This window comes from Halyomorpha halys, unplaced genomic scaffold (assembly GCF_000696795.3).
Source record: "Halyomorpha halys isolate HHAL.00 unplaced genomic scaffold, Hhal_1.1 Scaffold1050.1, whole genome shotgun sequence".
In the NCBI taxonomy this organism is placed as follows: domain Eukaryota; kingdom Metazoa; phylum Arthropoda; class Insecta; order Hemiptera; family Pentatomidae; genus Halyomorpha; species Halyomorpha halys.
Genome location: NW_027104662.1, coordinates 18111 through 42154, shown reverse-complemented (window position 1 = coordinate 42154; position 24044 = coordinate 18111). Strand labels below are relative to the sequence as shown.

The 24044-nt window shown below is 31.8% G+C and overlaps 2 protein-coding genes across 5 annotated transcripts in view; one reads left to right on the top strand and one right to left on the bottom strand.

Moving 5' to 3' along the window:
• hiw (highwire) overlaps positions 1–7666 on the top strand; it is a 337598-nt gene extending 329932 nt beyond the window's left edge. For all 3 annotated transcript variants that reach the window (XM_014432362.3, XM_014432363.3, XM_014432360.3), the window contains 4 exons: positions 757–864; positions 1552–1731; positions 2523–2796; positions 7318–7666. In XM_014432362.3, coding sequence (XP_014287848.1) covers positions 757–864; positions 1552–1731; positions 2523–2796; positions 7318–7433 — 678 coding nt within the window. In that variant the 3' untranslated portion in view covers positions 7434–7666. The remainder of the gene's footprint in view (positions 1–756; positions 865–1551; positions 1732–2522; positions 2797–7317) is intronic.
• A 153-nt stretch (positions 7667–7819) lies between these two features.
• LOC106688078 (histone-lysine N-methyltransferase, H3 lysine-79 specific) lies at positions 7820–23902 on the bottom strand. 2 transcript variants are annotated; one of them, XM_014432365.3, is made up of 2 exons: positions 23665–23902; positions 7820–11018 (listed from the first exon to the last, which is right to left on the bottom strand). In XM_014432365.3, the coding sequence occupies exon 2, from the start codon at positions 11016–11018 to the stop codon at positions 7896–7898; it is 3123 nt and encodes a 1040-aa protein (XP_014287851.1). In that variant the 5' UTR covers positions 23665–23902; the 3' UTR covers positions 7820–7895. The 2 variants fall into 2 exon arrangements, with proteins under 2 accessions (XP_014287851.1, XP_014287850.1); XM_014432364.3 differs by lacking the exon at positions 23665–23902 and adding an exon at positions 13760–13986.
• Positions 23903–24044: the final 142 nt, after the last annotated feature.

The following is a 24044-nucleotide window of genomic DNA, read 5'->3' as shown; positions in this document are numbered from 1 at the left end:
CATAATCTTATTTAAATATGTTTCTCCATTTCCCAAGGCCTCTGATATATTTGAAGGTATACCCAGTTCATTTATTCTTCTCGTGTAGAAAACACACTCTTCGAAGATATGATTTATTGTCATTCTTTGATTACATTTCTGGCATCTGGGTGGATCCTCCTTTTTAATTAAGTGAAGGTGTGTGAGCCTGGTGTGTCCTAGTCTTAGGCGTGTCAATACAACCTCCTCTCTGCGGTTGCTGCGACTGGAGCTGCTCCATGCCTTGACATTTTTCTTACATATTGAGTTGTATTTGTGCCAATAGAAATAATTGATAATTAAAAATAGTTGGATTGGAAGATAATTATTTAAATTTGGTCATTAAAATTACATAATTTGATTAAAACTCATTTTGAATCAGGGGTCACCAATTCTACAACATTTCTGTTCCATATAATTTTTTCTGGGTCAAAATCTGGAAGACATAAAGTATTTGAGATGGTTGACAAGTTTGTTGATTTTGAAAATAACTGGGATATCTAATAATGTATTAAATTGTTATGATTAGGGCAATGTAGATAGGCCATAAATAACCTTGATAGAAGCTAATCCTGATGCTTTGATTGAAAAGAATTTGGATTAATGAATTTTTCTAAGAAAAATTTTTTTCAGTTATTGCCTCAGGCATGGAAAAATGTATTATATCCAAACCAACAAAGAAACCTACCAACATAATATTTTTCCATTAACAATACTATGTAATTCTTATGATTTCAGTTGAAATGTGGACATGTATTTCACTTACATTGCTGCCGAAATGTTTTGACTAAGAGATGGGCTGGACCAAGGATTACATTCTCATTTGCTCTCTGTCCTATCTGCAAGGTTAGAGAAGAGTTTTTATATATTCTTATCTCTTAATCTTGAATATAACTACTTTAATTTTATCAAAGCACTTTTCCTAGTCAGGTATGTTCTGATATACTGCCCATCCACGTCTTATACTAATTATCCAAGTTCTTTAGATGGCTTGACTCAGCTGCAGTTTTACCTTACTTACCTCTGCAGCTCCTCTAGTCCAATCAGAAGTAAATGAAGTACTGATGGAAGCACGTTTATTTTTAATTCTTCAAACAAAATTCCATTTCTCACAGTATTAATCTTTAATTAGTTGTCAAGTGGTTACTATAATGACATCATAATTCTCAATTATATTTTTTAACTAATAAACTAAATCTGATGGAATTTTAACTTAACAAAACATGCTAAGTAAAAATACAATCATATTTAAGTTCATTAGTTAAAAAAAAAATATTGAGACGTGAAGTCATTATAGTAACCACTTGAAAACTAATTTAAGTTTCATATTTTTTACTTTTCTGTATTTTTTTTTTAACTAATGTACTAAGTCTGATGGAATTTTTTTGTTGAAAATTTCTATGTATATGTTTAAAAACTAAAGGTACTAAAGTGACTTGATTGGCTTATTTTTTAAATTTATATATACATACCAATTTAATATATTTTATTGAAATAGATTACTAATTTTTATTGATTTTTTTTTTCAACTAGAGTGCAATGGAGCATAAAATTTTAGCTAAACAGTTGGAACCTGTAAAAGAGCTCATGGAAGATGTACGTAGAAAAGCACTCATGAGACTTGAATATGAAGGTCTTGACAAAGGACGTTTAGATCCTGCTGCATATGCTATGGATAGATATGCATATTATGTTTGCTTCAAATGTAAAAAGGTTGGTATTGCTAATAGTACAATTTTTAAAGTACTCTAAATTGTAAGTATTAAAGCTTAAAGAATTCCACTGCCTTCTTGATAAAACAATACCTACAATTAGGACTTGGCTGGTTTTTTAATGCAATAGCTCATATACAATAATATTAAAGACTTATGTCTTTCCTAGAAGGAATCCTGTATTCAATGTATTAAGCACTTGTACTAATAGACTTCTTATATGTGATAAAGAATGTCATTTATCATTATCAATTAGCAATGTTCAAATTTTTAGCAAGGTTCTAACAGTTGATTTTACAGATAGGATAACTGCATGCATTCCTGGCAATACGATGGCCTAAAAGGGACACACTATGTACTCCTCTAATCCAGCTTTTCTTAAAAGCTAATTGAGATATTCTAAATCAAATAAATTTTAAGATTTATTTTGTCTAGGGTTGAGAAAATGATTAGACACTCTATTGGATTCTACTTCATTTAAATTCAATATATAGAATATAGAAATTTTCAACTTAGCCACAATAAATTTGTCAGGTTTATCATAAAGTTCTTTTTAAACTACTACTGTGATCTTAATACAATTACTGTGTTTTGTAATTACAATATTTTTCTTTGAAAACTTTTATCATACATCACCTAATACAAAAATAAAAGTTAGTTTAACGGGTAGATTTCTCGGTGCTATGACACTTTAATAATTTGAAGTTACAATTTATATTTGATTTATTTCTTACTTTATTGCAGACAAAGTGCAAATAGATTGAAATTGTTTTAATATCTTTCAATTCACAGGCTTACTATGGAGGAGAAGCACGATGTGACATCGAAGCAGGGAGCAGTGGAGATTTTGATCCTTCAGAACTCGTGTGTGGAGCTTGCTCGGATGTTTCTAGGGCACAGATGTGCCCCAAACATGGAACAGATTTTCTTGAATATAAGTGTAGATACTGCTGCTCAGTTGCAGTTTTCTTTTGTTTTGGAACAACTCATTTCTGCAATGCATGCCATGATGATTTTCAAAGAGTAACTAATATTGCGAAAAATGAACTACCAGCATGCCCAGCAGGTAAAAAATTCAGCAATTCTCCTTATTTTCTTAATTTAGTTATGATAAAAAATGTATTCTTAAAAAGTTTCAAGTATTCATAATACTTGAATTTGAATGACTCGTAAATTAAAAAAAAAAACTATTGCTAATATCAATAGTTTGATAATAAACTAGAAATATATTTATAATTATATAAGCTGTGACGTGCAGTTTCACTATTAATAAATTTGGATTATAAGTGAATTTTTCACATGTATGAGGCAAAGCGTGGCCAAGTGCATGTGATTTACTGAATAAAATATGAAGTTTATATATATGAAAAACCAACTTGACAGAAATTACCCAAGAGAAAATAGTCTTTTTTTTAAATTGGCTCTAGCCTTATTACGTATATAAACCATAATTCAACTTGAAGTAGTCCAATATAGTTTGTTTGTCTTTTATCTGGTAGAGAAAATAAGTCATAAAAATGAAATATACTTTTTCAAATGAGCAACCATATTGTTCCAGATGTGTAGTTTCCAAGTTAAAAGAATGTTTTGTTTTTTAATGCCAACCATTTAGAATAAGTAGTTTTTCAAACCCAGCCTTAGAAGAATTACCTTTTAAAATTTCAGCATAAAAATTAAAATTTATTTAAAGAGGATCTAAATTTATTTATTTACAAAAGCTAAAAGTTTTATTCCAATCTAAAAGCTAACTAAAAACTTCCTTGACCTTATTGGCACCCACTTAACGAAAAACAAATTTATCTTCAACAAGAACAAAAAATACTTTATTGCAATTTTGTATTTCTTATTGCAGTTTCGCCCATCAATTTAGAAAATTAAGCCTTCACAAGGACACTTGAAATATTTTCCCATATCCCTGGTTAAAAGCCACTGATTTCAAGAGTATTACCAAACCAGTGTAAAAATTACTGAAAACAATTTTTAGTGTTTGTATGAATGGACAGGGAAAGGGATGGATTTATTAACATCTGTTATTCTTACACAATTCAATAAAAATGTTTAATAAACATTTATTACAATATTTCATAACACATGAACATTCAAAGCTGAACATATAACAGTCATTTATTTTATGGTATGAAACAGTCTACAATATTAATATAAGTGCGTGTCATAAATATGTAAATTACCGAAAAGATAAATTATAGGAATCATCTATTTAGAATAATACATTAACTCTACTTAGATATTTGGCCATTCAAGTGGATTATATTTTATATTCAAGTGTGCTCTTAGCATCACATTAATTAGAATAATTTAACTAAAAACATAACAATAATTTATTTTTAAGATATTAAGACATTTACTATTCTTAAAGAATTATTTGATTTTAAAAAAAAGTTCTTCCTTTATTGACAAAATTTATTATATGCTTTTCAAAACGCTTACATGTATATTTGTATAATTATGAGAATCTAGATAAGAAGAATATAAAAAGAAAAATATATCATCTTTCTGCAATTCTTTCAGAAAGACAATATGTTATTCTCGTTTTATATTTATGTTATACTCAATGCCAAACTATTCTTGGAAAAACCCACTGAGTACTACTATTGAAATAAATTACAATTAAAATTATCTGAATATGATTTACAAATATATCAATTTCACAACTTCCTTTTAATAATTGCTCAGAAGTAATTGAAATAAACAGAAGTGAAAAATGGACAATGGCAGTTTTCAATTATAAATAGGGGCATCTGATGTACCCCAGCTATCTCAAAAAAATATTTGAATGTCCAACAGCCAAAGATAAACAAACTTCTAGGATTTTTATTATTGTCATTGGTGTATATCACTTCCTAATTATATTTATTAAAATTTACCACTAATGGATTGTGCAATTTTAAGTAAATAAGCTAATAATAATTAAAAATTATTTATGGATAAATGAGGAAAACTTCAAATAGAAAAGAAACATTTAATTATTTAGTTTTCATTAATATAAGAGCTCCATTAAATTTAAAGAATTAGCTGGAATGCTTCTCATATTGCGCAAATAAATATATATATATAAATTTCTTCAACTTCACATAAATGTAGAGAAAAAAAAAAGTTATAATCTAACGTTTAAGGCAGGTAATTAGGGGTTGCCTAATGGGTTGTAATAATGAGGCCCTGGCTCGTGGACACATTTTCATTTGCAGAAAATTTTATGATCTAAATAAATGTGATACTAATACACCCACAGGGAATTAATACCAGTCAGATTATAAAACATTGATAATGTTTTATTTTAAGAAAATTCAACAGATTAGATAACATCTACATTAATTTTTTTTCACAATTATGAAATAGTTGAAATTATTTATATCATAGCAACACCATAAGTCAAACCTTGTTGGAAAAGTTAATGGAGAGAAAATTATTATTGATAACAAAAATAAATTATTTTAAAAAAGAGAAAAACTACCAAAAAATTTGGAATACAAAATTCTATTAAAATAAAACTTGTACCACAACAGCCCATGAAGGATCTTGGGTTCAGTATTTGTAAGGAAGTATTTTTTCTTGACCAATAGTTAATACAAGATGATAGCATAAGTCATCAGAGTTTCCTCCATCCCATTCAAGGATTAGTTACTTTTTTATAGTGTTAAGGATCCTAGGAGGATCTCCCAACCTAAGAGTCAATCCATACTTTATATAACAAAATAAATATCTACCATAGCCAGCTATCATGAATTAGGAATCTGAGCTACCTCACTCTACTAAGCACAAAAGGTTTTTGAAATAAGAATCTATATGTTTTCAATGATAAGTATAATCAGAGTTCAATTAGTTCAATAATACACCTCCACCTGTCGTGGGTGGAGGTGTATTGTTGGACATCCCTCATGGTGGTTACCATTATAGCACCTCTATTTCTAGATATTGAGCCCCGAGTTTAGTAATCTATATGTCATCCAGTAATTGTAGTTGCAATGTTTTAATATAAAGCTTATAAAGAGAGGTCAAAAACTTCTTTTTTTTTTTTTACTCAAATAAATAATAGATTTGTTGATTGAGAACAAGTTCTGTTCTATTTTGTTTACTTAGTATTTGTCAGATGTGATATCTGATAAAGTAAAGGAAGTTTAATATTCTTATTAGATTCCATTATTAAATTGAAATCATAGTCTTTAAAACATTGTTAACTTAGTTGATTTTACTAATTTATTGGTTCTAGTATTCATTACATGGTGAAATATTTATTGAAAACAAGAATTAAACAATTTATTTCTACATCATACAGAAATAAGAAATGAATGTTTATTAGGCAATTCAACACCACCGAAATAGAATTCGGAAACACACAATATTTCACAAAACATAATTGGCAACTTTTTTGTTTCATTGGACACAATCCTTCATATTATGATGAAATATTCTTATATTTATTTTTTACTCAATATGCAATTTAGAGACACTTAAGTTTAAAAAAACTGACAAGTGGGTTATACCATCTATTTAAATAATAAAAAATAATAATAATTTCTATTACATGATATTAAACTGGTAAAAGGTATTTCTATTTTATCTTCCCAGATAGAAAGTTGCGATATATCTGTATTAAAACATAAAGAATGACTAAAATTAAATATTTATTCACCTTAAAAAAATAAAACTATATAATGTAATATAATTTACCATGATCAGTGTGATTAAAAGGGTTTTTCCAAGCCATTTAGTTGTACATCAATTATGATATAACGCTGTTGCCGATTAGGAACCTTATTACAAACACATTTCATTCATAAATGAACAAAGAAGCAATCAATAAATATAATATGACCTAAAACATGGTCATTACTTCAACAATTATATTTTATCTAAAAAAACGTTTCTTATGTAATTGAATAATTAATCTTGTTTACTAATTATTATAATGAACACATATATTTGACTAAGTCATTCAGTACAAAGAAGTGATATAATATTTATATGAACACAAGAGTTCGTTCACGAACCAATCACCAACATCTATATTTGTATATGCGAATAATTTTTTCTAATGATTTACAGATGTAACGTACATGCAGACACATAATATATTCTTCGTTAAGGAACAATAAGAAAAGAAATTAATTCTCTAAAGTTAAAAAAAAAAATAATAAATCTAACTTCTCTTATAGTAATATGGCAACATATTAATTAAACAATGCATCAATTCACGTATTTACAAATATTTTCAATTATCACATTAAAAAAAATAATAGAATCAATTTTATATACAACTTAATATAATGAGTATCAATTTTAAATATAACTTGTTTATTACGAACAGGTTTAATGACATAAATAAAAATTAAGTAAAAACTATTTTATTTTGGGAAGAAATTAATTACTGTTATACATAAAATCACTTTTATACATTTATTTTTACAAAGAAATGTAAAAAAAAAATTACAACACACTTACCACTTTCAATATGCCTCTAAAACTGCTGAGTTAATACTATACAGTACCAAGAATTATATTTAAAAATCATATAAAAAATGATGATTCACAGGAATTTCTAGTGGTTAAAATTATTTATTGTTATCAGGTCCAAAAGCCAAACAGCTGGAAGGAGAAGAATGCCCACTTCATGTGAAACATCCCCCAACAGGTGAAGAGTTTGCACTAGGATGTGGAGTTTGCAGAAACGCCCATACTTTTTAAAATTTATTTCTGTCCATGAGCACTGCTTGTTAACAATTTTAATTATTTTATTATAATATTTAAGTTAAACTTTTGATTGTAGTAATTTATAAAAATAAATATTGTTTTACAACCTAAGATCTCTTCTTTGGTAAAAGCTCTTATAATATTATATTTAATTTGTACTTAATAAAAATGTTTTTAGAAGTTCTCATGATCTTTTTGTTTTTAAAACAAATCAATTTATGTGTTTTCTTTCCTTAATATACTGTAAAATTCAAGCTATTCGTTAATTTAGTTTTCATAAAGCTATAAACTATAAAAATATTTTTTTTTAATGAATCAACTTCTTCATTTGAAATAAATTCATTAATGTAGAACCCAGACTTAACTAAGAGTATAAGTAATCAACTAATTAACAAACTATATTCCAATCAACAAATATTGAGCTCAACTGGTGTAAATGTGGACACAATGGTAACTTTACTTGTGAAGCTTCCAGTTCCTCTGAAAGAACTTTTTCTTAAAATGGTTATGACTGGTATGAGCTGGTTTGTTGACAGGGGAATAAGGACCATCGAGAGGCAATAGAGGGAGTGGCGAGGGTGGCGATGATGCAGCAATCACCTGAAGCGGTTCCAAGACAGGAGGGGTATCCCTCTCACCTAGGTACCTTGCAACCTTCTTACTTCCTTCTAAATCGCCCCCAGATTCAGGACTCCCCAAGTTGCCTTCTGTACTTCGTCTCCTTTTGTCAAGCTCAGTAGATGCAAAGGCAACTAGCCTATCAAAGTCTGAACTAATTCTGTCTTGCCACCTTTCTTCATCCACAGCAGCAGTCCCCTCATTACCTAATCCTAACCTTTTATTAGGAAAAAAATCCTCTTCAGATACTGTTCTTTTCAGGCTATCTGCCTCAGTCTTAACTTCTGGCAGTGTAACATTTTCAGGATCTTCTTTCATCTCTCCACAAAACAAGCTTTCATGTAAAGTAGCAGCAAGCCCTTCAACAGGTTCTTCCTTTACTTCATATTTGAAAGAGTCAAAGTCATATGGATCAAGTGAACTCTGAGAATGTGGTAAAGTGAGTGAAGGTGATGATGTACTCATCTCAACAGCAGCATTTATAATATTCTGATTTGATATATCCAAAGTTCTTTCAATTTCTACATTTACAAGATCACCTATAGTTCTAGGCCTCGGTTTTTTTCCTTTTGGTACAATTTTTTCCTGAGAAAGATGCCTTCGGAGAGCCAATTTTCCAGGAGAGTCCTGATTTCCCAGTAAAGGGGTCAAAGTTTTACTATTGGTATTTCTACTATAATCAGGAGCCATATTTCTTGGAGCATTTTCTTCTTTTAAAGCTGTAGTGATAATACTTTTAAGACGCTCCTCAAAATTAGCAACTCTTGGAGGTTCGTTAACCTTATTTGCAGTAAATGCTATATGTGAACTATCTTCTTTGGGATTATGATTGTGTCGAATCCGAGATTTTTCAACATCAGCATATCGCCTATCCATATGGTCATTGTATTGGTGGGAAGGCTTGACAGTATTTGCCCTTTGTTTTTCTTTTTGTTTTAATAAGAGTTGAGCTTGCTTATTAGCTTTTTCCAAAGCTGCAATTTCAGCTTCCAAAATAGATGTGTGATGACTCAATTTTTTCTTGGTACTAATTGTGGCAAATATCTCTTCTAAAAGATGTTCTGGTCGTAAAGGTCCATTGATTCTCATATGCTTACATACTTCTTTCTCACGCTCTCGAACTAGATTTTTTTGTTCTTCTTCTAAATTTTTAATTTGTTCTTGTAATTTACCAGCCTTTCCTTGCAAAATTTTATGCTCTTCAACAATTTCTGATGCTTTGGTAAATATTCCACTAACAGACAAATCCACAACACCCAGCTCGAAAATTCTAGCTTTCAATAAAACAACACTGTCTTCTGTCAAAACTTTAATTTGTCTTTCTATCTGAGCTATATGTTTCTTAAGATTATTATTTCGTTCTCTCTCTTTTTCAATCTGTCTTTGCACATTATCCCGGAATGATGGATTTTTCATTTGTTCGATCATTGAAACCATTTGATCTCTAAATAAATCTAGTAAAATTTGCAATGAGTATGGTGTAGCAGCAGGAGCAGGAGGAATTTCTAGTTCTTCATGAACAGTTCTGGCATTAGAAGTTAATGATGTGAGCTGCTGATCAACACACCCAGGAGCTGGAGGTGGTTTTCGACCAACTTTCTCTGGGGATGTGCTTAGTAATGTTTCACTGTGAAGTAGATCTAATCCAGAAATTTTGATAGGTCTTCTAGGTTTAGTTTTTCTTCCTTTTGTTTTACGCCTCTGAGGTTTTTGGGAAGTCATTGCTGGTGTGATTGCTAAAGACTTACTAGTCCTTGGTAATATTCTTTTGGGTCTACTAGCGGTGCGACTAACATTTTCTTCATCACTATATGATTTAGCATTGACATAGTCAGACCATGCCCTTCGAGTTGTAGGTCCTCTTGGAGGGGAACTGTTGTCAGTACTTTCATCATCAGAAGTATTATCAGAATTACGCTCACTAACCTGTCTACTTTCACTGTCAGTATTTTCAAGACTTCCACAGTTATTAACTGCCTCTCTGCCACCTCTTGGTTGATTTTTTAATTTCTGAAAATATCTTTCAAGTTTAGTTCTGTCTATAACATGTAAATAATACGAAACTGGTTTTCCTGTCCAAGATACTGATCCTTGTAATGGTTGCATTTCTGACACATGCATTATTGTACCAATATCAGATAAATTTCTATCAGTGATCCTAAAATTTAGAGGGCAAAATGATTTTGAAGAAACAATTCTTGCACCATCTTTTAAATCAGCAAATCTTTCTTTTAACATATGATCAACAGTGGGTCCAAACGCAAAATTATTGACAAATATAATAGAGGCTCCAATAATAGTTTTACGATGTTCTTCAGAAAGAAAATCTCCTTTTATTAATTTATATTCACCAAATGATTTTCCATACCAAGACATCCATTTTTTAAATTGTATATTCATTGTTTCTGCATACCTAGTAGGAACTTCAGCTTTTTCGACACCATAGCATATTTTACATTTGGTAGCTGCGGCCATCTGAAGAACAACTTGTCCTACACCTGATCCCAAATCAATAAATACATCATCCTGTGTTATATCAATTTGATCAATCATTTGACAAATCAAATCAAATGATGTTTCTCCATACACTTCAGGAGAGAATGGTTCATACTGATTGAGCTTCTCCGGATCTAATACTGACTGATTATACACTTGTTGCAGTATATGTCTAAGCAAACCACGAGATGGGGATTTTCTGGAATGATGGATACCTTTTTTGAGAGTTGAAATAGCGTCTGCAGCTCGATTAAAATGATCACATAAATCTTTCATGCTACTGTAATCCTTTAAATATGAATTATTAAGTACATTATTTTCCACAGGTAATTTCAGTTCTGGAAAATCATCACAAACCCATTTTATCGTTTCCAAGATTTCTCCTGCACTGTCCAGGCGTTCTGTTCCTGGCCATGGATAGACAACAGGCTCAGCCCCAACAGGGCTATGTAATTTTAACTCCATCTAAAAACCAAAAAAATATCATTAATGTACTTAGGAACTTATTAGAAGCTTATATTAATAATTATTTTAATATATTAACCAAACTAACTTCCATTAGGACCAACTATTTTTCAAAATAAAAAAACATCATCGTTACTATAAATTTCATGTTTTAAACTAGAATCTTTTTCATATAAAAAAAGTTATATTAGAAACAGTACGCTTTACTCTAATAACGAATTTCACATGGATAATAACCAAAAAAAGTTTACAATTTTATAAAGCTTAAAAAATAAATGGAAGGATGTTAAATTAAAAACATTACAAAAATAATAAATAAAAATAACAACAGTCAGTTCCATAATGCCACTCATTAACTGCCCTCTTTCATCCACAATTGCCTGCCTTGCAACAATACCTGGTTTTGTAAGTTAAAAAGTTTGAATAAATAGTAAAGACTTTTGTATCATATTCTCATCTTAAACAATTTCTAACAAATGAAAGAATTACATTGTCTAAATCATGATTTACTTCTATTTTTCTCTTTCTATGAATGCAATAAATGGACATAATTCAGAGTAGAATAATATATTCAATTGTCTAGTAACAAGTTAATAATAACAACCTCAAGATTTAATAAAATACATTACAAAATATGTAATAATTTTTTTAATGTAATTTTAACCAATCAAAATATGGAATAAATGACTTATGTGAATACAGATCTTTAATTACGGTTGATATTTTTCAAATAATCAATAGTATATTCCATAGTAAATGCAGTAGAGCATCGATTATCTGAACTGGATTTGTGAAAATGATACAAAGAGGGGTTGACAATGCCATTTCTCATCAAAATTAGATTTCCTAGAACTGTTTTAATGTAACTCCAGTCTAGTTGTTTAATAAATAATGCTTTTAACAGTATGAGGCACGACGTTAGTTTTTCAATGAAATCAGTTATCACAAAAATAATTTTTTTTTTATACAAATGTGGTAATTGTGTAACATTTTCCTTTTTATTTAATGAATTTCAATTATCTGAACCACACCTGATACCATTAGTTCAGATAATCAAAGCTTTACTGTATGATTATTTTTACTTGGAATAACTTATTTTGAGATAATAACAATGAATGAATCAATTACTTGTTGGGGATTGGATTACTTGGCTGAATTTTTGTAATTTGAATAAAAATATTTGTGCCAATATTTACAATATCCATTTAAGTTTAAATAAAAGAAACTCCAGGTGAATAAAATTAACACCAATCCTAGATTAAAAAATTAACCCTCCAGAAGGTATTTATAGGAATCACTTAAGCTGATCAGCGTTTACTAAATTACAAAGTGTTGTGTTAAATAAAAGCGTATTCCTGATTACCATTAATAGTAGCACATCTGAAAAAAAAGTTTTGAATTTATTTTAAACTGGATGTATACTCATGATAGTATCGTAGAATGGAATTACTTTCTATAGGTCATTAAAACAGGAGCTGTAAACTATGTTTAAGCAGTCCGATATGGTTCGAGTGATGAGAATTGGAAGACTGAGATGGGCAGGGCACGTCGTTAGGATGGGCAGTGAGGATCTACTAAGACAATTATTGATGGAGCCACTCCAATGTTGGTACATTCTCCTAGTGGAGAAGAGGAAGACCAAAGCTGCGATAGGCTTATGGTGTTGCTGCTGATGCAACAAATATGTTGGGGCTTTGGAATTGGATGGCAGCTGCAAGGGACCGAGACAATTGGCGGTAGCTGTTGAAGGAGGCCAGGATTCGACACTGGATTGTAGAGCCACGCTAGTAGTAGTAGTAGGTCATTCTACAGACTGCCCCAAAGCCAGTGGGGTTGTCACAAAGTAATTCCAGTCTAAAGTAAAATCCATGAAATATATAAAACAATCTTAGTCAGATGCACCACTATTAAAGCAAAGCAATGTTATTTTAAACTGAAAAGAATTAATGAGAGGATAAATGTGTACACAAATTAACAAACAAAACAATATCACCTAATACTTTAAAAGAACATAGAACAATACAAACAAATATTTGATAATTAACCTACAAATAAAAACTGATATGGATAAATTTACTAGCCATATAGACCACAACTGGTTAAGAATATAATACCTATTCAGAGTACTAGTAGTAACAATGAAATGATGGGTTGATAATAAGACATACACAAGGGATGTAAATTTCTTTTATTTGAAAGTATTGTCAACAAGTAGGACTTAAAAACAAAACAAATGATAAACATATTTGTCTAATTCATTTAACATAAACTCTTTCTCCCAACTAGGAGCTACAAGTGAAAACATCTAATATTTAGTTTTTTATGAAAAGCAAAATGATTTGCTTAAGTGTTTAATTGACATAAAAACATAATGAAATTGTAGTGATTAGTTAGTAAAAACATGAGAAAAGACATAAAATCTACAATACATTAATTGTGTCAACTGATTGAATAAAAATCATAACAACTCCAAAAATGCCCTTAAAAGTTTTTGTAACAAAACATAAAAATTCATTTGAATATTAAAACAAAATGCGAATAAAAGAAATGATGGTTTTAAATAAAAGAAACCACATTATTTTCTTATCTAAAACCAAAAATAGAAGTTAAATATTGAAGAAACAAAGAAAAACAAAGCATACAATATCAATAAACATGTAGGTGATCGGGAATGAATTAACCAGTTTATAAAAATTTTTTTTCCTCATTAGTATATCTATTATTACAAACAAAAACAGTACCTCCACTTTAGCAACAAACCATCGGAAGGCAAAATTAAGTAAAGAAAACGTAGGTTTCCTATCTCAGAGGAGTCCTCAGGGATCTACAGTTCGTGACATCATTGGGTCACGTGCACAACACTGAACCAGGAATGGAGGTCTAAACATTCGTGACGTCACATGTAATCATTAAACTGCACCGCTATTAGCAACAGTTTGTCATTCTCTCTTTTCAAAATTGTTATTTTTGAAGTGCACCTTTCATATTTCGAATACTATTAATTGTTAATATTTATTTTTGAAAAGTTAATTATGAATGTTTTTTTTTGTCAGATCAGCTAATATATTAATAAAGCTTTTGTTAAATGCATTAACCCTTCAGAACATCAGAGCCTCTAAAACACAAATGTTGTTAATTAATACAAATTATTTGAGAAAACGTTCCCACCTTCAATTACAATTTATTCATTTATAAATACTATATTCATTATCGTCAATGGATATCAATGAAATTTCCATTAAATATTGAGATATCGAGACTGTAATAATTTATTTTGTACGAGTGGGATGGTTCATTCCAAGGAAACTTTTAATCACTGAGAAGAATACAAAACATAATATTTATTTATTCCACTTCGTTTCATCAAAAATACAGGAAAAGTATTTCAATAAACAAAATCTGCACCAGCATACAGTTCCAATCAGGGAAAGACAGAGGGGGCGAATTCAACTAAGAATATTATCAGGGCAGGATTTAAAGTTTGGCCACTCCTACAATTTGAACATGTAGGTGATCGGGAATGAATTAACCAGTATATACAAATTTTTTTCCTCATTAGTATATCTATTATTACAAACAAAAACAGTACCTCCACTTCAGCAACAAACCATCGGAAGGCTGATGGGTTATTAAATGCCCATGAATTCTTGCGCCTCTTCTCATTACATCAGAGGGTAAAATAAAAGGGCAGGTTAAGGAAATAATCTTTATGATGCCAATTTTATTTTAGAAGTATTACATCACTTTAGATTATTTAAGTGATATATTTTTCTCCGCTCCTTATAAACATTTTTCTTGTTATCTGAACAAATATTATTATATTTCTTTCAACGTCTGCGATATTTATCGTTTATCTAGGTTCTAGGACCGGGTCTATTTGGCTTTGATAGGCTAATCCGGCCTTTATTAAACTTTTATCATACTCTGACTTTTACAATAATCTATAAATATATTGTTTTTAGTTTAAAGGTGAAGTAACTGTTGTCTATAGAGTCTAGGTTAATAAGAACATTTTGACAATATTATTCAACTTTCTCAGAAGAGTGCAGGGGAAAAGTAGCCTAACCTCTGTTAAGTGTTTTAGCGACGTTGCTACCTGCTGATCTATACTGTAACTACTACAGCCCCCAAAACCACCAAGACGAAGGATGACGCAACCTACGACCCTAACACGGGAACTACTACTGTCATCTAGCAAATTCCATATATTAACATCTGTACTATTTTGTATATACATTAATTTCACTCATGTAACAACTATATAACGTATTGTAATATTTATGAATGTATCATTTGAATTAATAAAGATTACAATAGAATCTGCTGATTCATTGTCCAATGAAAGCTAACGTCTTATACGTAACATCTCTCGATGGCTTTTAATAGCTCAGAGAGTTGATTAGGAAAAAATAGGGAGGTTCCAGTGCGCATTTCCGGCTCACGGAATTTTCCTCACTAAGTAGTGTATTACATCGTTCATAATGGTCCAGAACATCCTAAAATTGTTACATGTGTGATTATTTCTGAATAACTGAATACAATTCGAAATTTGTGAAAAAACCTAAAGGAGTAATCCATAGAAACAAAAAAAACTGACCTGAAAGAAAGCCGTAAAAAAGGGCCATCCTCCAACAAATAGAAGAGAGATTACCATGGAATTCTATACAGGATACTTATAAAATACATAATTTGTAGTTCCTAAGCACAAAAGCAGTAGCTTTGTTAATACTAGTCTGGTTTAAATAGTAAAAGGAGGAGTAGTATCATTTTTGAATTATTTAATATTTTTTTAAACACTTTAGAACTGGGATTCTACAGCATAAAAAGCATAATTAAAAATTTCAGCTTCATAGGTACTGTCATGGAATCGAATAAAGGCATGAACTTCTAAATTCTTATTTAATGGCTTCTTGAAGTGAAAAAACGGATATCAACTTTCTTTTCCCCAAAAATATATTAAATCCCACTTTGAGAAGACTCGCTGGTTAGCTGATTTTTGGTCTGGTGTCAAGGTACCGTTTTGGTATCCTTTATGCTTCTGGACCCCTTTATACTCTGGTGATCTTGACTTGTCTCTAACTTCGAGACTTTAGATCTTTTTTGGTTTCTAATCGAGGATAGGTTTGGAGATTCGATGATGTCGTCATAATTACATTAACTTACCTATATAGTGAAAAATTTCGAATTCGAGTTTTCGACGGAAAAACATGTTTTAATGTCACTTAAGTCTAAAAAACCTGGTCTCGCTTAATGGTCAGTGAACAGCCTAGCTCAAAAACGAAAAGTCGTACGAAACTGAAATCACATGTTTAAGGCGAATCTATAAAAGGGGGATGAGGCAGAGGATGTTCCGCCATCATCTACCAACCGGAAGTGCTACTTTATAGAATGGGTTTTCCCCATTTTTTGGACTTTCTCCAAAACAGCTTTAACTCTCAATTTTGGCTTAACTCGGTGAATCAATGTGAAATTATAAGGTCTTTAATATCAGATAGTTTTTAGTCAGAAAAATAAAAATGTTCGAAGGTCGTTGATTGACCGTGTTTAATATATAAAAGGAAGATGGTCCTGGAGTGGTAAAAAAAAAATCAAATAGAAATTAAACTATTTGATACGAGCTAACGTTTCACCCCACTTTACAACGGGCAACGCAACTGTATTTTTATATTCTTTTTTATTTTCTATTACTTCCGTTTTCATTGATTGTCTAATACCTTTTTCTAATTATTGTTTATTTATAATTTTCACTCTATACGTTATTTTTATTCTCTTCAATTTAAATTGTTCTTTTTATATTAACTTTCACATACTTTAATCATATTTTGCCACACCTTAGTTTACTTTTATTTTTTGTTAGTAATTCTCTTACTTTGTTACATGATTTTAGTCGTATCTTTTTTAGCCCAGATGAAGCCCTGCAAAGTGGGGGAAACGCTGGCTCACATAAAACAGTTTAATTACAACTGAAGGTTGTTTTATTTTACCGCACCCTGTTATAAACCCAAAAATATTTTTTTCGTAATTTAGATCTTCAAAGGTCTTAAGATTTTTTTTTGCGAAAATCAACTTCAACAAGAGCTCACTCACCTACATAATGCTGGGGGATGTAAGTAGCTTAGTAAGTGAAAGTTTTGATAGCACTACTGGTAGCCCAAATTACCAGATCCTTATAGAGGAGGCCCATGGAGTTCTAGAAAATTGTTTAACATTACTGTAAAAAGTTGACTTATTAATACGTAGCTCTGAGATAGTCCAGAAAGCATAAGGTATATTATAAGGCATAAGCATGAGCTACCCGTAGCTCATTGGTTAAGACACAGTCTTACCAATCTGATGTCTATTGGCATTGCCGGTTCGAATCCGGCCTGAGGGTGTTGACTTTTTTCATTGAGTGGCGGTCCAACAAAATGAAAAACTTGCCAACCATGGTTAGGCAGTACAGGACTTCCGTCTTGGCCGAAAAAAAAGGCATAAGCATAAAAAAGGTGTAGTCTAAGTAAACCTTGAATTGTTATATCTATACTTATTTCTACATTTATTTATTATATTTTCTTCTTGTACATAATAGCTGAAAACAACCTTTGTGTAATGAAAATAACTTTTTTCATCATGAGCTATCAACTAGGGCGGATATCCGCTACCAAACCGAATGCGATAACGTGGTGGCTAACATAACTGAAGATCATATTATCACTCGCCATATTCTTTGAAAGTGAACGAGTGGTCAGCCAAAGGAGTGTTCGTCGCGGCCGTTAAGATAAACCAATTGTACAAACACCCAAGAGGAAAAGAAAGTCAGTTATTTCACCCCAATTTTCGAATTCATTAGTGTAAAAAAAGATACATTCGGGAGTCAAAATTGACGAGTTCATTCAGTTTATGAAGTTTTGCCATGGTAATAACACTTGTGTGCGGTTGGGCGTTGCCCTGATGAAAGATGACTTTTTTCCTTGCCAAACCAGGCCTTTATTCGCGTATCTTTTCCTGTAGTTGGTCTAGGAGATTTACGCAGTATTGCCCCGTAATTAATTGGCCAGTAGAAAGATAATCTATCAACAGAATGCCTTTTGCATCCCAGAAAACTGAGGTTATGATCTTTCCGGCCGAACGTACTGCTTTTGCTTTCTTTGGTGGTGGTGACTCAGCATGTTTCCACTGCTTTGACTGCTGTTTTGTCTCTGGGGTATAGTAGTGGACCCAAGTTTCATCTGTAGTGACAAACCGGCGCAAAAAATCTTGTTGGTTGCGCTGAAAACGGGGCAGATTTTGTTCGGGATTTCAATCTGGTGCGTTTATGGTCCAAACCCCGCACTCATCTTGCGGATAATTATTTCATTCTCAATTCTTCGTTAAATTCTGATTAATTCTTCGGTTAAATTGTGATATACCCGTTCAGATGACACCCCTACAGCTTCAGCAATCTCACACACTTTCGGTCGACAATCCTCCATAACTTTTTTATGCGCTTTTGTGATAAATTCTGGGGTCTTAGCACTTTTTGGCCGTCCACTACGCGGTCATCTTCTAAGTTCTCCCGACCAAATTTAAACGCTGGTCCACTTGGCAACAGTAGAATATGAAAGAGCAGAGCCCCAGTGTGTTCTGAAAGTCGGCATGAATTTCCTTTCCTTTCATACCTTTCTTTAAAAAGTACTTAATCACTGCTCGAACCTCAGTTTTTCCATTGTTACTAATCACAACGCATAAAATAACAACAAAGAGTCGACACTACCACTCATGGCACGTGTTCACTCACAAAGGATGTGTGAGTGCGCGGGAACCTTGTTGCTCCAGCACCGACATCTAGGGGTGATTCCGAGAACTTTTTAAACCACCCTCGTAAATGGCCTCTTCTTATTTCCAAATTACCATTTCGTCATTAGAAATCGACATTTTGTGAATATATTTTGCAAACATCGTGAAAATCACTGCTCCTACGAAAAAAACTAATAATAACGTTGTTTTTAGTTCGCTTAACAAGCTTTAATTTTATTCCTAACAAACATTTGTACATCTAATAGCTGCTCAGACATAGCCGTTATAAGGAAAACGGTTTGTCAGAAAAATGTTAAATCAACATTTTGTGACTATATTTTGTAAATATCATCAAAACTACTACTCTAACGAAAAAACTAATAAGAATATTGTTTGTAGTATATTTTACTACCTTCAATTTGGTTCCTAACCACGATTTATTTATATGACAAAAGAACAGTTTAAAAATTAGATGTTATTAATTGTTGATATATGAAAAACTTTTTATTATAAAACTGTTCTTTTATTAAATCGTTTAATAAAATTTAATTACTACGTATTTCTTATTCTTATAATTTTTCTACTAATAATTATGTTTGTTACCAAAGTAGATTACTAGGCAGGTTTTCAAGAGCCAACAAAAAACCAAAAGACTCGTAATTTTGACTTCCAACTATATGTAGTTTACATTAATGAATTCGAAAATTGAGGTGAAATAACTGCCTTTTTTCCACGGGCTCTTGTACTAGAAGGACCCTGGCGATAATTTACCCGGCCTCCGTTTATTATTTAATCCACCACTGAAACACAACTTTGACTGTTTATACAACTAAAAAATAATGAATTATATTTACTATATATGATATTATATAATGTATCATGGATATATAAAATGAAAATACAGTTATGCCAAATTGGAACCGGGTCGGCTTGCCGAGCCCTCTCCACAGTTGCCCCATCTTGTCGGTTCTGACTGCTGTATATAAATTTACATTGCAGTGGATTTTCATCAGAAGAAGCCTTGCGATGAGAGAGATTCATTAAATTGAGGACGAAGAAATGAGATATTAAAAGAAACTAGAATGAAGAAACATCAATAATATATACATTTGAAAATGTTTTGTAATATTTTTGTTTTATATTGTTTTTATAGTTATTTAAAGCCTGTTTTACTTAATTGTATTCTCAAAACAAATATCAAATGGAGATAAGCTGTTTAGGACCAGAACAAAGAAGACACCCTTCAGATCAGTCTCAATATTTTAACTATTTTTAAGTGTTGTGTGTTTAAAAATAGAATCTATTTTGTACAATTTGAACAAGAGGAGGTTGCATATCCTATAATTAAATAGAAATCTGGTATATTTACAATAGGTTGGGCAACTAAAGGCATTGTATAGGTACTCAGAGCTTTTGGCTATATAGCTATGTCAGAAGGTCTCAAAATGTCTTCCGTTCTTCATAACACAATAAGATCAATAAATGAAAACGAATTAGAGATGGGTAATATACTAAGAAATGATATGTAAAAAGTCTCATGTGACCTCAAACCGACAGAAATTACAGCCAACAATGCCAAAGCCACTATGACAGAAAGATATTCCAGATGGGAAATTGCCATTGTCTTACATACCCTGGCATAAAACAATTCTTTAAATTGCAGCCTTACTTAATTGACCCAAAATTTATCCACTATACTTCAAGAATTTCCAACTCGGTGAGAGATGCAGAGTGCAGACATTTTGGAAAAATAGGACATTTCAAAAGGTTTGGAGGCAAAAACATTAAAAAAAATTCATTCCATCAGCCAATTCATTCCAGAAAGATAAATTATTCTAATTATGTAGCATCAATGCCATCTTGTCTTTCTAGAGCTGTCGTGCAGGTCAAAGTCAATAACCTTGAAGCACAAGCCCTAATTGATATCTAGCTTCATCAATGAAAGTTTTGCCAGGAAGCCTCAAAATCTTTAAGTCAATGTAAATTAGAACAGATATCCATGGACTTAACATCATTCATTTAACTCATAACTTAGCAGTACAATGTAGCTCTGGCTCTTCAAGATCATTTTTACGATGACGTTATCTTCAGCGATTTACCTAATCTCTGTGCCGCATTCTCAAACGTCACTCATGTTTAGAGGTAAAAAACCATAGTATTGAGCTGACCCTTGCTAATACAAAGGCAGCTAAGTTCTTTGCTCATCTTACCACAAATTCTAAGCCAGTTGTAATATAATCTCGACATCATTCTAAGTCAAATTTTATCTTTATTCAATATGTAATGCAAAACTTATTAGAAAATGGCATAATTGAATAGAGCAGGTCTCCATGGCGGATAAAGGCATTGGTAGTTTCATCAGAAAATCATAAAAGAATTGTAATTGATTATAACAAAATATCAATAAAGTTACTGATTTAGACGTCTTCCTCTTACCACGAATAGAGGATCTAGTAAACGAAGTGGCTTACAATTCTTATTATAGCACATTAGACCTCAAAAATACACATTACCAAAATCAATTTCAATAAAAGATCCCCCTTATACTTCGATCTGAGCATTTGTAATTTTACCCAAATTCTTTTTGAAATGATTATTGGAGTTCCGGCCTTCCCAAAAGGCTAAGACATGATGGACTGTGACAAGACGGAAAATGAACATGATCAAAAATTAAGGATTTCATGAATACTGCATCAAAATATCATCTGACACTAAGCATGGATGAGTGCTTCTTTTGTAAAACAACTATTCACCTTTTAGGTTATGTGATAGTCACAGATCTCTTCAACGAGATCCTGACATCCTTAAACCTTTAAGAAAATTTCTCATACCAGAAAATTCTTCATCTTTGCATATAACTCTTGGCATGTTTGACACCATTCCAAAATTTGCAAATAAAATTCAAGTTTTTATGTGAAGTGGATTTCCCTTCATTAATGAAGCTGTTAACGTTTTAAAAGGAATGAAACGGGATATTTAATATGCCGTTCTTCCTTCTATTGATCATTCTGATACTTTGACTGTTTCTACAGATGCATCCGATTTTCTTTAGGAGCAGTACTCTCACAAAATGACCATCTAATTACATCCTTTTCCCACTATTTGTTAAAATCTCAAAAACAACAATCATCTATTGAAATAGAAGCCTGTGCTATAGTTGAAACTTCAAAAAAGTGGAGGCATTATCTTCTGCGTATACGTTTAAGGAAGCGTGGCGATTAGAGCTTTCTAGTCAAAATTTTGGAATTGTTTACCGTCAGGGTAAAGGTAACAAAGCTGCTGGAGGATATGCTCTTTCATTGTAGAGAACATAACTAAACTAACATATTTGCACGAATATTTGTTAAACCTGAAGAGACAAGATTCGATCATTAGGTTCGGAGTAAAAACCTACCGTTCTCCCAGAAAAAATAAGGCAGTCATATCGTTATATAGGCTGTGTGCTCAAATTAAACCTCATTTTGAGAAACATTAAGGGCGAAAGATCAAATCTACACAGCCGAAAGCATTCGAAAGACTCGATATTGATTTTAAGAGGTCACTGCCCACTGTATCGCGGAACCGATATCTACTGGTTATTGATGAATTCTCTCGATTTCCATTTGTCTGTCCCTGTTCTGATGTATCTGCTAGAGCCATCATATCCAAGCTTAGGGATCTCTTCTCAGTGTACCGTGTACCATGGTTTATTAATTCTGATCAGGGCTCAAGCTTCATGTCGACGGAAAAGAGATCTTTTTTGTTTGAATTGTAATCTCTTCAGTCAGGTCAACACCCTACAATCTGCAAGGTAATGGGAACTCGTAATCACTCTCGGTACGTGGGCATCATCTGGAAGACAATCGAGTAGGCCCTAAAAAATCAGGGTCTCGACTCAGAAAGATGGGAAAACGTTCTGTTTGTTTGTTTGCTCGTTTATTCAGAAATTAAGGCGTAAAACCTACTAGTCATCAACGCCAATATGTATTCATGTATACATTTAGTCTTCAATTCATGTATACATTTAGTATTATAAATGCAAACCGCACTGAAATTGGAAAAACGTCTTAAACGAAGCTCTACACTCTCTCTGATCTCTTTTTTGTACTGCAATTAATGTTAATCCACACAAAAAATTCTTCAACTTTTCAAGGAGGTCATGGAAAGGAGCAACAACACCCTCTTGGCTATTAAACCTCGGGTTGGTCTTATTTAAGAAAACAGTGAGGCATTCGAAATATCCCTACATTGATGAAGTGGAACTTCTTGAAGAGAATCCTCTATACTCTTTTATACATATGCCTGATGGGAGAGAGACAACAGTATCTAACAGACTCCTGGCACCTCTAGGCTCAATCTTGAAAGGACTGAAGAAGGGAAATATTGCAAATATCCCTGAAACTCAGGTACTACCAAGCACTAGTCGTGCACCAGATACTGTTTCTACAAACAATACCCCACTTGAAGATAGCCATGTAGAGATTGAGCAAGCAAGAGGAAATGAACAAAACTTAGAAGAGATGTGTCAACATCCGGAGCGGTGATATACTGATAGTTATATATAATTAGTATTTAAAAACCACTATTATTCATATATCACTGATATTTATATATCAGTTGTTAAAACATATGTTTGTTAAAGCTAAGGTTATTGTCATAGTTATTCATGTCACATGAACCATGTGTTAAATTTGGTTTAATAAAGCCTACAATGCAGTATTCCATGTTGTTTATATCATAAGTGTCAATAATACTACAGCATTGGATTAGCGTAAGTAAGTAAGGAAAAAAATAAGCACTTATCGGGCCACTAAGTGGAGTACAACAGTAGAAATACTGGGGAAAATTAATGATAGCTTCGAGTATGGAAAACTGCAGAAAGAAGAAACGGACGCGAAGAAGTTGTACTTACCAAAATGCGCCTCGGACATACACCCCTGACCCATATCTTCTAAAAAGACTATACACACCGACCTGCTAGGTACTTTTCACAGTGGAGCATATTCTACTGGACTGTGAGGCTCTTAAGTGTGTAAGACGGGACTGCAACATTGGAAATCGGGCGAATATCACACTTGGAGACACATCTGGAGAAAATTTATTGAAGTTAAAAAAAATCAAAATTGTATCGCCTCATGTAGAGAACTCATGAAAATTGTTACTAGTAGTAATATAACACATGTAATAAATTGTGTTTAAAAGTTCTCAAATTGTAAAGAAAGAAAACCTATGTATCATACTAATGACAGATACAATATTTTATAAAATAAATATCAACTCTCCCCCCCTCTA

What these genes read in the sequence shown, in the direction of transcription:
- LOC106688078 (XM_014432365.3), bottom strand. Translation starts at nt 11,018, where the DNA reads ATGGAGTTAAAATTACATAGCCCTGTTGGGGCTGAGCCTGTTGTCTAT.